At 38.7% G+C, this 18043-nt stretch overlaps 1 protein-coding gene across 1 annotated transcript; it reads right to left on the bottom strand.

Moving 5' to 3' along the window:
* Positions 1-293: 293 nt before the first annotated feature.
* LOC134668644 (phospholipase A1 member A-like) lies at positions 294-2000 on the bottom strand. The gene is made up of 3 exons (XM_063526085.1): positions 1871-2000; positions 1409-1724; positions 294-972 (listed from the first exon to the last, which is right to left on the bottom strand). The coding sequence occupies exons 1-3, from the start codon at positions 1998-2000 to the stop codon at positions 297-299; spliced, it is 1122 nt and encodes a 373-aa protein (XP_063382155.1). The 3' UTR covers positions 294-296.
* Positions 2001-18043: the final 16043 nt, after the last annotated feature.

Genomic DNA, 18043 nt, shown 5'->3' with positions numbered 1-18043 from the left:
TTTTATTGAAGAATTATTTTTATTTTTAAAGCAGGGCAGTATTTTCACATTGGCACTAAATGTCTTATTCTAATCATTTTATGTCATTATTAATTATTTCTAAAACATTACTCCATCTTCATCTATTGCTAAAAATTGAAATTTATCTTAAGTCATAAAGTATAATATGTATATTGTCATCTTTTTATCGATATCACATCCTACTTATAGCATTTTATTTTCAAAGAACATAATTATCAGCCATTATAAGCGTATCTTACATTAACACAGTATTAGTTTTTTCTCAGTCAATCAATTTATTTCACTTGAAAAACATCATTTAAAGATGTGGTAACATGGAACATTCCCGGCTTTTCTTTCTTCAACCCTCTCTTCCCCATAGCATACGGGTACCAATTAGTCGTCCGCAAATAATAGATTCCTGGTTTACTTCTATCAGTATATAAGCCTAATGTATTAGTAACCATTGGCTTTAAATGGTAGCAGTCACCATCTCTGACCTGCTGCATCGTATCGCAACGGACGCCGATAAAAGAACCAGGGTTGTGTAAAGCTGAAAGCCAAATTAAGTATCCTCTGATATGACTGCAAATGGTGTCACACGGTAGCCAAGGTATGTCTCCTATCTGGTATTCTCCTCCGTTGGCGTAGAACATGACATGTCCGACAGGGAGCCCCATACCGAAACCGTCCATGTTAGTGACAACCGCGCGGACGAAGTCAGCATCAGAAGGGTCCAGTCTTTGGTCTGGTGCCGCCTGTCTGAAGCAAGGCCCGGCAGCATCCAGGGCAGTGAGTGAAGAGATGTTTTGACCGGTTATTTGACGGTAGTTCTTGGCAATGAAGCTCATGGTGTGGGCGCCGAGGCTTAGACCGACAAGCTCAAGCTTTTTTGGGTCGAGGCCGAGTGCTGTTAGCTTGACCAGCATTTCGGCTACATGCTTGCCAATTGGACGCAATACGCGCGAGGCTCTGAAATATTAAAATTTGATATAAACTTTTTGTGACAAATATTTTCAAGTTAGGTACCTTGATTTTTCGTTACATGGTAATTTCTACGACGTACGATTAAGTAACTACGCTTTCCAGACTTCCGTGACCAAAGTGTCCCATTGAGATCCTAATATTTACTAAAGTACCTAGTACCGCCCGTTAGTCTGGCCGACCATGTAAGGTAATAAGCAGTCCAAATTTTGTCGTCCGTAAGATATATTATATCACTATTGCTGATTGCCTTTTGGACGCAAAAAGTGCCAACTGCATTTCGTCATTAATATGGTCATTAAATATAGTCTGGACAATCATTTATTTTTCGTCATGAGGATTTAGCCTTTTTAGGACGTAAATGACAGGCGTTTAGTAGGTATAACGTATAGTTTTACATTATAAGCATTGCATGGGTACTTACATTGGATATACCCGTGCTGTAAACTCCAATGTATCCAACAACAGCACATTATATCCCAAATCCTTATATACTCTCCCTAGTTCTCTCCCAAAAGGCCAGGTAGTAGAATCTAAGTAACCGCCACAGTATAAAAAAGTCTTCTTACTAAAGTCTATGTCCTGGTTCTTAGCTAGATTCCTTATGTGGTAATAATCGTATGATCTTGTTAGTCTGTGGTCTTTGTTCATTACTTTCATGTAGAGCTTTTTTAGGCTTTTCGGTGTGATGGCGGCGGGCTTGTCTGAGTTTGGACCTGTAATCAATGTGTGAATTGAGACTAAGAAGCAATTCTACTTTTTCAGATATTTTTAAATATACTAAACAATTGTTCTCAATATGTATAAGTGTCGATCTGTATAAGATTTGTCCTCAAATAATTATTTATTTAGATACAAACTTAGGTAACGTTAAATAGGTACTTACAGCCGGGAAGCAATCCAAATGGGTAACCTTCGATTTCTCTAGAATATTCCACCGCCGCCACGGACACGACCATAAACACTATATAGTATGTCCTTACCAATACCAATAACACCTCACGGGTCAGATCCATTTTTGCATGATGTTAATACACCCTTATCTCAAAGGTTAGCAAGCCATGTTTTTTTCTCCTTTGAAATCTCACCAATTTCGGTTTTATATTTTTTAAATCATTAAAGAAATTGAGAAAATATCTTTTCCGGGTGGATGGGTGGTGGTCGTGACCATGATCTAATGCGAGTGATCAAGATGCACTTTTTATATAAGCGATATTATGAATTATATAACGTCTTATAATGCCATAAAATCTGCCTGAGGTGCCCATAAAAAGTAGACCCGTCGTTGCTGGCTACGAGTAAATAGGATAAATTCGAATTAATTAATTAATAATGTTGCAGGCATATAAGCAGTACTATTTCATTTTATATCTTGTGAAAATAAATTATTGATAAAATAATAAAGCAAATACCTAAGTTAGTGCCTAGAATTGATGCTGCTACCTTTTGCCTCAACAGAACTAGATGTTTTTCAAACTTTATTCAACTAACACAATTTTTTCTTCAGTCTTTAAAAACTCTCACAAGTCCCGCGGCACTAGAATATCACTAATTGAAAGATAAAACTACGACCGCGGCCGTTACTGTTTAAGAATTACGATATTATGTTTAACGGTCAAAAACGTGCTAGAAACCGCAATGTCAAGGGACTAATCAGCCTACGTTTGACACAGGCCGACCTTTTATAAAGAATAAAGATGCATCCTGCGTGGACCAAAAAGCCCTACGGCCGCAAACAAAGATGGCCGTCGAGGCCTTTCTTGAAGGAAATACTCTTTATTTTAAAAGTGATTCATGCACCGTTTAAGCTTATCAGTGGATGTCAATGCCATGAAACCATGTGTGCTTGGCAAATAAGTGACGGAGATTAGTTTACTGTGTTTCGAAGTTGTGCGATCGCACAGGCTCTATTCATAACTAGACTAGGTACATATTACATATCGCTGGAGGTTAGACTTGAATAAAAAAAAAAGTATCACGCTTCGCGGGATGTGTGTTGTTGTTTAAATTAGGAAGGTTTGGCTGACTTCTTCAAGGATGAAGTTGACGATAAAGGTTAACAATAAAAGAATAACCATAAAATACAAGACACCCCGATAATGTAAATACGAGCGCGTATTTGTCTTCTGGGTGAATTTTCACATTTCTACACACTTACTTCTTTACTTCCGTTGACCCTACAACCCTTTCTAGGTCTTTGCCTCCTCCACAATCTTCCTCCAGTTGTCGCGTTGCCTGCCGACCTTCTTCCAGTTGGTAAACTTTCCCATCTTCTTGAGATCTCCTTCTACACAATTTATCCAGCGCTTCCTAGGTCTGCATTTCGGTCTTTTTTAGGGTTCCGTACCCAAAGGTTAAAACGGAACCCTATTACTGAGACTCCGCTATCCGTCCGTCCGTCCTTCTGCCACCAGGCTGTATCTCACGAACCGTGATGTTTGTTTTATTTACGTATTACCATACGTAAATAAAACAAACATCACATCACACAGTAGTGTCAACGTTAAAAATAGCCCTCATATCACAATGTCCTTTTATTGGGTTTGGAGTGGAATTATACCAGGATTAAATAGAGTAAAAAAATATATGTGCAGACAGAAAAACGATATATAAAATTCATTTGTTCAAATACACTGACAAAATATACCACCACAGACAAAACAAAATAGTCGCCAGCTCATGGCATAAGCTTTACAACCTGTTTGGTTTATAAGTTCTAACACCTGCCCTAACTGAACAGTTTAAACCGAGATTAGAAACACAATTAAAAATTTTGTCCTTGGCTAGAGGCATTTGATCAGTAGACTTGTCTACTAATTTTATAATTATAGCACTTACGACTTGCCGTACATAATGATGTCGAATGTCTGTACGTTTACTTCTACTATAGTTAATTTGACTGTTACAAATCTTCTGCGCCGACTGATTATCGTTGTATAGAGTAATGGGTAAGTATTTACCTAGGCATTCATGTAAAAAGGTCCTTATGAATGCAGCTTCCTTCGCTCCTTCACATAACCCCATGTACTCCGATTCGGTTGAAGATAAGGCAATTGTTCTTTGCTTACGACTCTTCCATGACACGGCTAAGCCGCTAATCTTGTACACATACCCTGTATACGAACATCTGTGATAGCTAATGAAATGGACTGTATGATGAATTGGTGATATAATGCAAACACGCAGATATTACACAAATATTATTATTAATTTATTTAAGACAGAACAACAAGATCTTAATAGATAGGCGGTGACAGGCAGACTGATTGTCAATCAGAAATTAAAAGGTTTCAAACAAACAATACATATTCGAAGGAGGCCGCGTGCCAGCCAGTCGCCAACAATCGGTCTAACGGGTTGGATGCCCAATCAGCATCTATGTACATATCCTATGACAGATAGTATTGACTTCTCATAATACAAAGGAATAAGCCATTGTTCCTTTTAAATATCGAAGAACACGCTTCGCCGTTTTCCAGTGCGTTTTAATTCGAAAACTCAATAACGAAAGAAAATTAAAAGTATAAAAACGATTATCGTTCAAAAACTTGTTATGTAAAGTTAAAGTGACCCTGTCACAACATGTTACATTTTCTCCCTAAAGAAATGTGTGATGTAATTAATGGATGACCCCGTTAGACCGTTAACCATAAAAATAACACATCGGTTATATTCGATATTGTTTATTTCACCAATTTGTACATGTACATGAGTTAATAACCAAAATATTGTTTTTACGCCACCTATTCGGAAAAGAGCTTTTTCTTCCCTGCTATGAGGGATCAAAGTGGCACTTTTCCTCCCTGCGAAGAGGGATCAAAGTAACACTTTTCTGTTCTAGCTCACTATTTTTACATTCTTTGCACATTATTTTTTTTAGCTTAAATAATCTGTTTAAGCATCAGATTGTGTCAACACTAAGATTTTTTTATTTTCCTCATATTTGATGCGAAAAGCAGTATATGTCACACGGTATCAAAATTATATTATCTTGGGCGGGGCGTTAATACTTGAATCCCTCATTACGCTCAGGATTCTACTTTAGCTTATATCGCTTCATTCAGGATTCAATGTACGCCCTTGACGGAAATATATCATTTTGATCCCTTGTAACACAAACTACTATTATTCTAACAGCAATAATGTTTATTAGTTTTCAAAACATGAAATCCAAACGTAAACTAATGTTTATCTTTGCGTGACTTTACCCGTTCTAACCGCGCCTTAGTTTTCATCCACATCTTCAGACCTTTCATCCCTACTCCATACGGATGCCCACTAGTCGTGGGGACATAATATATACCAGGTTTAGTTACATCCACGGTCATATCCATATTGTTCGTTATTACTGGGGTGTTGTTATAGCATAAACCGTTCCTAGCCTGATCCACGGAATCACACTTAATGCCAACAAAAATCCCTGGATTGTATAAAGCTGATATCCAAAGGATTAAAGCCCATAAGTGGCTACAGAAGACACCGCATGGTAATAACGGAAAATGCCCAGGTTGATACTCCCCTCCGTTAACATAGAACGTCGCAGTTCCGACAGGGACTCCAATGCCCATACCGTCCATATTTGTAGCGATACTCATGACGAAATCGGCGTCAGAAGGGTCTAGTCTGTACTTAGGGCCTAACTGTCTGTAACAGGGTCCAGCAGGGTCCAAGCCAATGAGTAGAGAAATGTTTTTGCCTGTGATCTGCTGGTAGCTCTTGGCTATGAAGCTCATCGTCTGGCCGCCTAGGCTGAGGCCGAGGATTGTTAGGTTTTTCGGGTTCAAACCCTGCTTGGTCAGCTCTGCTAGCATTTCGGCTGTATGTTTTCCTACTCCTCGCATAACCCGCGCTGCTCTGAAATAATTTTTAGAGGAATATTAACGCATTAGATTTAAAATGTTCGAATTAAGCAGAGTACTTAAAAACAGACTGCATTTTTACCATTGTAAAACCCAAACAAAATAAGTTTAAATTAATAAATTTCATCCTTATTGTTATTTTTATTCTTGTCATATTTGAATCCCATCAAAAACATTACATGTAAAAAGATGCAAGTCTCGCAATGCAATTCTTCTACTACAAAAAAGTTTTGAGATGTTATGTGAAACCAAGTCGGTTATTTTAGTCAGTGCCAGGGGGTGTTAAACCGTATCAATAAGATATCTTTAATTTTTCATATAGGTACGTATAATGTAGGTATACATATGAAAAATTAAAGAATTAACTGACATGTGCTCTATTTTTAAAAAGTAAAGGATACCCTAAATATTTTTCATACTGTTTTCATTTCTCAAAATTTGAGAGAGCCTATAGCGAATGTTCAAGAGCAGCGATTATTAGAGTTAGACTAAGAAAAGTCTGCAGCGATTTTGATGGCCCACGCAATGAAAGTGTTAACTATACGTCATTATTTCATAGAAGTATGACGTTTAAAATCACGCTTGAATTAAGTGGGCTGTCAGAGTCGCTGCAGACGTTTCTTGCTCTAACTTCCTGATTCTGTTCACAATCACATCGACCTAGTTTATAATTTCTCAACAATATCAGGCTAAAGGTGACAGTCCATTTCCAATTTTCCAACGACAGCTGCATTACTGTTCATTTTACTATGGAATTTGACAATGACAGCGACGCGTTCAGTACCGGTAGTGCAGCTGCGGTTAGAAATGGAATGTTACCATAACTTACTCAGGGTAATATCGCATAGTGAACTCAAAAGTTTCCAGCACGAGTGCATTATACCCCATTTCATTGTAAAGACTCGCCAAATATCTCCCAGGCCCTACATTTGTCAGCTCCGAATATCCCCCAGCGTATAATACCGTTTTTCTGTTCTTGAAGTCTATGCTGGGGTTCTTGACTAGATTCTTGATATGGTAGTAGTTGTACATGGTGTACCAGGATAATGGAAAGATTCCGGGACCGATTACTGCGATTCGAAGTCGTTCGAGGCTTCTTCTGCTAATGGTGACAGGTTTTTCTGATCCTGGACCTGTAAAATTCAAATTTAAATTCAAATTATAGGCAATATAGGCAACATTCATGTAGGCCTAGCAACAAGCTCTTATGAATCGTAATTAATCTTAATCTAATTATCAGAGCAATTTATTGATGTTAATATTATTCCATAATAACATTGGATTATTATACAGATCACATTTAACACTAAGAACTTCACAAAAGGATCGTCAAACATTAAAAAAAAATGTATAAAAAATACTAGGCTAGAATTTCTAGAATAAAATCTAAATGTCAAAAAAAAACATAACAAAAGAAGTAAATAGTATTGTAGTTTTCAAATCGCTTTAGGTGCCGTTACTGACGTGCAAATTATTACAAAAACAAATAACAGAATTGACTCAGTTGACATAATTATTAACATTAAGATAATAAAGTGATGTTATGAAAAAATATCCAAATTTAATGTTTCTGCGCTGTAATAAGTATATGATGCTCGTCATATGTACGTATTCGTTGTTTTATCAAAACAATTTAGCACAACTTTACTTTGTATGACTAATATGTAGGTATAAATAAATATTTACGTCAAGAGTTTATTTTGGTGTCTCAAGTTATACATAAGTACCTACATATAGTGGAAGTGGAATTTGCCCACTAAACATATGACATGAGCATCATAAACTTTAATAAGTTTATGATGCTGGTCATATGTATGTACCTACTCGTTGTTTTATCAAAACAATTTAGCACAACTTTACTTTGTATGACTAATATGTAGGTATAAATAAATATTTACGTCAAGAGTTTATTTTGGTGTCTCAAGTTATACATAAGTACCTACATATAGTGGAAGTGGAGTTTACCCACTAAACATATGACATGAGCGTCATAAACTTTAATAAGTTTATGATGCTGCAGCATCATAAACTTATTAAAGTTTATGATTCTGGTCATATGTATGTACCTACTCGTTGTTTTATCAAAACAATTTAGCACAACTTTACTCTGTATGACTATTATGAAGGTATAAATAAATATTTACGTCAAGAATTTATTTTGGTGTCTCAAGTTATACACACATATAGTGGAGTTTGCCCACTAAACTTGACCCACTTTTTTATTTTTGGCTTTACAAATAAATGTTTTCGTTTAGTATTTATTTCGGTGTCACAAGTTATACAAGTAACGAACATTATACTATATACTATACTACACATTATACTATATATATACTTCCATCAACTATTTCTATTTCTATTTCATCACGCCATCCACTTTTTTATTTTTGGTGTACATTTTTAGTATAGATGGTAAATTAGAAAAAAAACGGGCAAGTGCGAGTCGGACTCGCGCACGAAGGTTCCGTACCATAAAGCAAAAAAAAAACGGAAAAAAAATGCAAAAAGAAAACGGTCACCCATCCAAGTATTGACCACGCCCGACGTTGCTTAACACGTTCACTGCGTTACGGGGGCTTTTAAGCCCCGTACAATGTCATCATTCAGTGCGGAGACTAAAAAATCGTGTTTACTCGCTGGTGCGGAAGCTGTATCTTGGATATTTTTATGACTATGATAAAGACAAATATACATTTGAGTTTCTTGTCAAAAGTATAAACAAGTAGTATATTCAAAATATACGAGGTCTCAGGAACCCCGTACCGACCAGGGAACAAATTTCGCCTTCTAGTGCGATACGGGTTCCAGTGAACCCCGTATAGATTTCAGCTGACCCGTACGGGGTTATGACCACAAAGTCACTAGTGCAGTCAGCATTGCAAGACTTCTTATCGATAAATTAAAAACAATGCGTTTGGGACGCATGCTAGAATGGTGTTATTGCAAAAACAATGTATTCAACAATTGGTATAATTTAGAACAAGTAATATACTTCACGAGATATCATTTCACTGATTGTTACGTATTGTTGACGGCTGCTCAGTAATCAATTTTTACAACAATCAGTTCCAGATATGTTGTGTCCGAAAGTGACGTTTTTAATATTAAAACTTTAGGTTTCTACCTGAAAAACGATGTCTAATTATTACTATAGTAAGCGCTAAAACATCGTTTGTTTTATTTCCCATCACTATTAATTTATCGACATAAATAAGGTATGTGCGTTACGGGGTTTGCTAAGCCCCGTAGTTTTTCAATTTTAGTGCGATACGGGGAGAAAATAACCCCGTCCTTTCATTTCTCTATAATTTCATATGTTTTTATCGTATCTACGTGCGAAGAGAACATGACGTAGGTAATTTCATACTCTTTAAGTTTGACAGAAAAAAAATTTACAATAAAATATTTCAGGACTTTATAGCAGTTTTAACAGACTTGGGTATACGGGGCACTTTTATACCCGTAACGCACCAAGGTGTAAACCACTACGGGGCGGATTAGGCCTCGTAACGCACTACATTTTAGGTTAAGTTTTTGGCTTGCCGCAGTGAACGTGTTAACTTTGGTCAAAAATCACGTTTGCTGTATGGGAGCCCCACTTAAATCTTTATTTTATTCTGTTTTTAGTATTTGTTGTTATAGAGGCAACAGAAATACATCATCTGTGAAAATTTCAACTGTCTAGCTATCACGGTTCGTGAGATACAGCCTGGTGACAGACAGACGGACGGACGGACGGACGGACGGACAGCGAAGTCTTAGTAATAGGGTCCCGTTTTACCCTTTGGGTACGGAACCCTAAAAAAGACTACTTTAAACTACATCTCGTAAAAAGCATACTTTTTTCTTTGGATATGCAACAAGTGTTTTCTTGCTAATTTCAAAGATTTTTTTATATCCCATCGACCGACCATCATACAACAAATTGATACAAAGCAATTCGATCCATATTGATTTGTAGTAACACACGTCTGATACTGAGTTGCCTGCGACCCAAATTGAGTTAGTATCACACGTGTGATGCTAGGGCGCTCCACGGGATATTTAGCATAGTAGTTTATTTAATCTATCCACGGACCCCTAGGAAATAAAGCATAAGTCCAAGGACCCCTTAATAAACAAAATCAGCAATATACTTCAGACCGGTGAGAATAGATGAGTCTGCGGCGGACCCCCGTACATATACTCGCGGATCCCCAGGGGTCCGCGGACCACAGGTTAAGAAACACTGATTTAGATATACCTTAAGTTATATTTTTATGATTATATTTACCATTCAGTTTTCCTTGACAATTAATAAAAACTCTTTGGAAACTCTTTGGTTTTTTAATTTATTTTTTATATTCTTTTTCATTATAGTCTTTTAAATAAGTACATAAAATTGACGACCGGTCTGGCCTAGTAGGTAGTGACCCTGCCTGCGAAGCCGATGGTCCTGGGTTCGAATCCCAGTAAGGGCATTTATTTGTATGATGATACAGATATTTGTTCCTGAGTCATGGGTGTTTTCTATTTATTTAAGTATTTGTATATTATATATATCGTTGTCTGAGTACCCACAACACAAGCCTTCTTGAGCTTACTATGGGACTTAGTCAATCTGTGTAATACGGCCCCGACACTATCATGGATACTGACATTACTTTGACGGAATGACGTTTTTAGTGATAGTGTAGGGAGTGTCATGAAGGAATGACGGCAAGTAATGAAGTTTATTTTAATAATTTCCGTCAGTATTGGAGTTATGTCAAAGTAATGATACTAGAAATGACATTATACTGACAGTGAATTGGTTAGAATGATGGAATCAGAAATGACAGAAAGAATGATGGACGATAATGAAGTTATTAAACATTTTTAATATTTGTGAAGAAATGTCAAAATAATGACATTATACTGATAGTGAGTGGAGCGCATCACTCTAATCCTTCATTCCGTCATTTAAAGTACTTTAGAAGAAGGTTTTATACTAACAAGAGTCATTACTGGCATTTAAATCAATAAGTGAAGTATACCTACTCTATTATCATTGCTCTAAAGTTTATTTTCACTTGACTCTTAAGAAAAAAGGAAAACATGCAGAATACGATGCACAAAGAAAATCTCTGTCCCTTTCTAAAAGTTTCTGTACATGAAATAAAAATTAAAAACCTTTTATTTTATGTTGTTTACAACAATTTAATTATATTTTTACCGGGAAACGCGAAAATCTAAATTTAGTTATCTGCCTCTTTATCGTTCGAATATACAAAAGTGAGGGTGATGATGATGAAAAGTGATAGAGAGGTTAGATAACGAAATTTCGTGTTTCGCGGTAGACCCCCAGATTGTGATGGATTGTGGTAGTGGCGCCCACTACGCAGAGTTTCGAGTAATATTCCCTATTCAGGGAAATAGAATAATATTACGCAATACTCTGCGCCTCTAGCACATACTGAGGGCTTACCGCGTAATTTCGTTTTCTGCCTCTTTATCACTCTTGCGTATTCGAGCGTTAGAGACTGATAACGAAATTTCGATTTTCGCATTTCGAAGTAGACCCTCTGAATTTGCTAGTGGACCCTACGCCGACTTTTGCGTAATTCCCTTTTGCGTTTTATTTCGTGCATAGAGTTCAATATATTTTTTAAAATATGGTCAACATACCTATTTTGTATATTCTGTATATGGCCTTATATAATAACATGTTGTAAGTATGCATCTATCCTATACGTAAACTCTCTGGTTTATGGCATTATTTATAAACGCGTTACTGACCTGAATTAGCTATTAATAGTTTTGATCTTGTCGTTTTGGTCTTTATCTCTCATTTTGACTGATGTATTTGTAAGAAGGATAAAACATATTAACTAAATCAGGCCTGTAAAGCTTAAAAAGTTTTATGACTAATTGAGAATGAATAGTTAGTGTTTATGGTTGAATGTTCCATATAAGACTATCCCGTTCGAACTTGCTTCATGACGGACTCTTTTTTATACCTCCTTACTTCGAACCTCCACAGATATTGTTTTTACTGAACGTCAGGTCAACCGCAGAAACCCCGACTAGTTTTAATCAGCAAAATCCTAACCACTTTTTTAATAATTAATATAATTATGTACAAGTATTAGTATTTCGGATACCCCAAAAACCTGTGTCTTAAAGTGGGCTATAATGGTTTGTACAAAATAAAACGAAAGAACATGTATATTAAATTACAATGAAACTACACAATAAATTGAATATAAACCAATCCAGTACTTACGGTGCACGGAAATCTCAACGCTACGACGACACATATTTCGTCGGCTAGAAGACTGGCGTCAACTAACAAACAAGTTGTTGTGTTGCTGTTTGCGAGCGAGAAAATTCGAATATTGGCGAGAACTTTTAAATTTTAGCAGTGTTTTAAGCTGTTATTTTATATTTTAGCGCTTTGATTCACTTTACCGGATCCGGGACCGGATCCGGTGAATTTTGCGGGATCCGGTATCTTGAAAAATGTGCCGGATCCGGCCGGATTACCGGATCCCTGCAATCCCTACATATCAGGTACCTTTTTTCTTAACCAAATACTTATACATTCTTACATAACAGAAGAATTCAGTAGGTACAGTCAGCGTCGTATAGTAGGTAGCATCCAAAGTATTCAAATAGTTCGGTACACCATATAATAGGTATGTGTGGCGTACCGAACTATTTGAATAGGTACTTTGGATGCTACCTACTATATGATGTTGATTGTACTTTAAGAATAGTTTGATTCCCGGTTCGTGGTAAGAATAAAAAAAAATATTTGGATACATTTTTTAACTACCAATCTTTCACACAGTCATGGCGCACGCACGCACGAAAAGGTTGAAACAAATAAATATTCTTTTTAATTAACTATTTCTTTTTCTGCATTTTTCTGACTCATCGGGTATAGAGTTGCCACAGTACATAGTATAATTACGACAGGTTAGAAATATTTGAATCGATGATTGAATAATGTCTCGGTTTTGTGTTCTTCAAAACGTACACTACAACATAACTAAGAACGGTTAGGAAAATAATAACTTAAAATTCCCCGTGACAGGTAATGATGAAAATACTGATAGAAATACTGATAAGTGTGTGGGGAGATTTAGGAATGTCATGACCTGACTGGACCAAACGCTGGAGCGTCATGAAATTTCATGTCATTGCTAATGATAGTGTCGGGGCCGTACTAGAGTATTTATTATTTATTAAAAACAAAAAAAACTCACATTCCGCGAGCTCTCCTTGATGGAAACCCTCTGCAGCCCGGTTAAATTCCACAGATGACACAAACTTTAATAAAAACACTACAATATACACAACAATCTTTAATCTACAACCCGGTATTTTGATATAAAGACGCATTTTCGTATTATATTTGTGTTAAATCCTTTGTTATAGACTTATTTGTAACTTGAAAATGTGTTTTGTACAGACTGGCTAAAACATTGATGTTTTTTTGAGTTTCTTTGTTTAAATAGGTTTATGTAAAAATGGAAGATGTGACGTAAACAAGTGTATTTAACTATGAAAATGAACATAATATATTATTATTTGTTAATTGCTATTGCATAATTATATGGTGGAAATCATTTGTTATTTAGGACTTTTTTAATAAAAACATAATTACAAATATTTCTGAAACGTTTTTTAATGTTAATTATTTGAATAATATTAATAAAAAGTATAACATATAAACCGTAATGCGGTAATCACATAAAAAACGGTTTACTCTATAGCTTCGAGCAACACCGGCTCCGACACATCGGAAGGCAGGGGGGGCCAAGGGAGGGGGGGCCCAAGCGATATCTTACCGTACAAATCTTTCTGCCATTTTTTGCGGGGGGAAAGGTGCACACAGTCGCCCTTCTCACACACTTACATACAAAATCCAATCCGTAATGACGACACAAATACATAGAAAATGACGCACGTCAAAGACAAATCTTGCAATTGAGTTAAAAATGTTGTATGCTGTAGTTTCTCTGGATTACCAAAAAAGTCAACATGTTCTCATTTCGATATTAAACTTTCGTGAGACATATTTTAAATTGTTTATACGACAACGCAAACGAAACTTGTCGCCAATAGCGACTAAAAATTCAAGTGAGTGAAACCGTTGTCGTATAAACAATTTATGTTCTCATTTCCTTCTTGTCATGACAAACCCAATATTGACAGTTCGTCAGTTTTGTCCTTGAACTATTGATAACAATGATACATAACAACGTAAACGACCTCCTACTGCGCGATTCGGGAAATGAATTAGAGATTAACTAGATACGATATAGTAAAGATAATTATCTTATCTTATATCTAGTGAATCTCTAATTAATTTCCCGAATCGCGGCGCCAGCCGTCATAAGGTACCTTTTGCCGTGGAACGTCACATATCTTTCCTATTTCATATCTAGTGAATCATTAATTCATTTCACGAATCGAGCCGCTAGCCTAGTCGTTAGAGACCTTGCCTACGAAGCAGGAGGTCACGGGTTCGAATCCCAGTTAGAGCATTTATTTGTGTGTTCATCACGTATTGTGCTTGAGTTATTTATAGATGTTACATATTCAAGAAATATTAGAAAAGTTTATACCTTTTCATGTTTCTTTAAATACTTACACATGTTTATTACTTTTCACTACACCAGCTCGCAAAGGCTTACTTTGCACTTCAAAAACGGATAGCAAAGTTGCACTTTGCTATCAGTAATTCACATGTGAGGCAAATTATCAAATGCAAATTTTGAGTTGTTTTCTTATGATTGCTGGTAGAATAGACTTTTAAATGATGATTAAATTGGATGATAAATATTTAATACCATTCATTTTAATTTGATTTGGTTTGATATTTTACATTTAATATTTTGCTTCGGGTTGGTGAAAAATATTGCGTTTCACTCGGGGGCAAATTTTGTTTAACCCTCGTGCTTTGAAACCCTCGCAACGCTCAAGATTCCATTTCACGAACCACTCGCTACGCTCGTGGTTCAATTTTGGAATCTTTCGCTTGCTCGGGTATCAATATTAGCACGAGCGGTTAAACAACAACTTTGCCCCCTTGTAAAACAAATAACTATTTCACCACACCAGCTCGCAAAGGCCTACTTTGCACTTCAAAAACGGATAGCAAAGTTGCACTTTGTTATCAGTAATTCACATGTGAGGCAAATTATCAAATGCAAATTTTGAGTTGTTTTCTTATGATCGCTGGTAGAATTGACTTTTAAATTATGATTTTGGATCAATAAGTATTAGCACGAGCGGTTAAACAACAACTTTGCCCACTTGTAAAAAAATAACTATTTATTCCTCGTATTCGAAATGAAAAGAAGAGAGTAGAGTAACTACCTAGCCAAATTACCCCGCTGACATGAGCGCCTTTCATGGTTCCTCTACACGATGGGCCAACACCGGCCACTCCAAGGGACGCATTTATGCGTTAGAGGGAGCAAGTGATATTGCTATCTCATTCTACCGCATGGCTGCGTCCCTTGGAGTGGCCGGCGTTGGCCCATCGTGTAGAGGAGCCATCATGAGTTCATCCCTTGGCTAACAATCTGCAACTGCGCAGCGACGTCATTTTCCATAGCGCTGACCAGACGCCGACGCTCGAAAGACGCTAGATGTGGGGGGGCCCTAAGGTTTACCATATAGGTTATAGGTTATCGCGGGCTTGTTTTCCGCAACTCGACGTCTATTATTGCGCCTATTTTGCGTGATGGGATGGCTGCACTATTCCTGCCAACCCAACTCCACCAAGAAGCCTAGCAGACCCTTAATGTTGCCGACGACTTCTGGGAGAGACCCCGGTGAGCCGAGGTGTTGTGCCCGGTATTTTGCCACCCCTGGGCATTCGAGAATGACGTGGGCGGCTGTCTCCTCTGCCTCCATGCATGCTCTGCAGAGGGGGCTATCTGTAACACGTAGGGTTAATAGGTGTTTGTTAAATGAGGCGTGTCCAGTTATTGCCCCAGCTAAAAGCCGGAGCTGTGGTCTCTTCAGCTGTCGAAGCCTCCGCGACAGATTGGGGTTGAGTGTCGGGAGGGCTTCCTTCGCCTGCCTGCATGTGCCTAGGTTAGACCAATATTGCTGGTGTTTTACCTTGGTGTTGTGTCGCAGCGTGTTCCGGAGCCAGGCATATGGCAGAGGTAGGATTGGCTCAGGTCCTGCCACCTTCAGTTCCGAGCCTCCTCTCGCCAGGATGTCGGCTGCATCGTTACCTCGTGAGTTGCTGTGTCCTTTGATCCACTGCAGAGTTACGCCATTGGTGGTACATACCTCTGACAGAGCTTTGTGACATTCGTAAATTAGCCCTGAAGTGAAAGTAAAACTTTGTAGAGCTTGTAGTACTGACCGACTATCAGAGAGTATGCGGATGGGGTAGTCCATTGCTTCCCTTGAGACGATTGCGTGTGCTGCCATTATAATGCCCATACATTCCGCCTGGAAGACTGTGTTATGGGCACCAAGTGGTGTCGAGATGTGTATGTTTAGGTCCTCTGAGAAAACCCCAGCGCCAGTGCCTGACCTTGTTTTTGATCCGTCCGTGAAGATTCTCAGCTCCCTTGGGTTGAGTCCTTCATGGGGTTCTTCGTGTAATTGTATTTTGTATTTTTTGTCGAAGACGAACTGCTTGGGTATCCTGTCAGTCACCGCTTCTATAAGCGGTTCCTTACCTATGGCCTCGTAGAGGATTTCGGTGTGTGGCACCCTAGGCGGTCTCCAGAGATTAGATTTTTTGAGACGTACCGCCGCAGCCAGCGCTTCTTGTTGTATGAAGAGGTGCAGCGGCGGCAGGCCCAGTAAGGCTTCCAGGGCCGCGGTTGGTGTTGTCCTCATGCAGCCCGTTGTCGCCATACAGGCCAACCTCTGGAGTCGTTGTAGTCTAGCCTCAACAGTGGATAGTTTGGTGCGTGGCCACCATACTATCGCGCCGTAGCTTATTATTGGTCTTATCACTGCCTGGTAAAGCCATAGAGTTAGCCTAGGAGTTAATCCCCAGGTTCTACCCACCATTCTACGACATTGCCAGAACGCGACTGTAGCTTTATCAATTTTGCCATTTAGGTGATTACTCCAATTCAGTTTGTTGTCAAGTATTACCCCTAGATACTTTACCTCTGCCGATAGTTGGAGTTCTGTATTGAACAGTTTGGGAAGGTGGTAGTTTCCCAAGTTGCGTTTGTTGGTGAACATTACCAGCTCCGTCTTGCGAGGATTGACTGTGAGTTCGTTGTTAACGCACCAGCGCTCCACGATGGCTAGTGCAGAGCGGGTAACATCGCATACCGTACCTGAGTGGTTGCCGCTTGTTAGTATCACTATGTCGTCAGCATAGCCGATTGTGTAATAGTGATTGTTGTTTAATGTTGTTATGAGGTCGTTCACCACTAGGTTCCATAGAAGTGGCGATAGAACTCCCCCTTGGGGGCATCCCTTTGCCACTACTGCCTGCTGTGTCTCGCCTGTCCCAAGTCTTATGATCCTCTGGCTCAACATGTTGTTTATCCATTTGGTCATGACTGTATTCGCACCATGTCTTACCAGTGCTGCTGCAATGCTGCTGAACCTAGTCCTGTCGAAGGCTCCTTCTATGTCTATAAAGGTTCCTAAGCACATGGACCTGTTTTTAATCGCTACCTCAATTTTGCTTACCACTGCATGAAGTGCCGATTCTGTAGACTTGCCAGGGCTGTAGGCATGTTGGTTGGGATGCAGGGGCACGTTACTCAGCACTCTCTCCCTCAGGTGCCTATCGCACAACCTCTCCAAGGTTTTAAGCATGAATGAGGTCAGGCTGATGGGCCTGAAGGATTTGGGATCTGAGTAATCGCTTTTACCTGGTTTCGGTATGAAGATGACTTTGACCTCTCTCCACCGCTTCGGCACGTACCTGTGAGCCAGACAGGCGCGCAGAATGGTGGTCAGCTTCAAAGTGAGATGCCTCCCGCCCCACTTAAGTAGCGCAGGGAAGATCCCGTCCATTCCTGGAGATTTGAAGGAGTCAAAACTGTCTATGGCCCATTGCGTGCGCTGCGGGCTGATTACCTCATGTGTCTGCTGCCACTCGTCCTCCGACGGAGTGGTCTCCTCCTCCTCCCAACTTACTGGGTGCGATATCACGCAGTCCGGGAAGTGTGTTTGCACCAGGACCCGTTCCGCCTCCTCCGGTGAGTTGGTGAGAGAGTTGTCAGGCTTAC

Source organism: Cydia fagiglandana, chromosome 11 (assembly GCF_963556715.1).
Source record: "Cydia fagiglandana chromosome 11, ilCydFagi1.1, whole genome shotgun sequence".
NCBI lineage: Eukaryota > Metazoa > Arthropoda > Insecta > Lepidoptera > Tortricidae > Cydia > Cydia fagiglandana.
The sequence above is the reverse complement of the archived record's forward strand: the minus strand, read 5'-3'. Positions and strand labels throughout refer to the sequence as shown.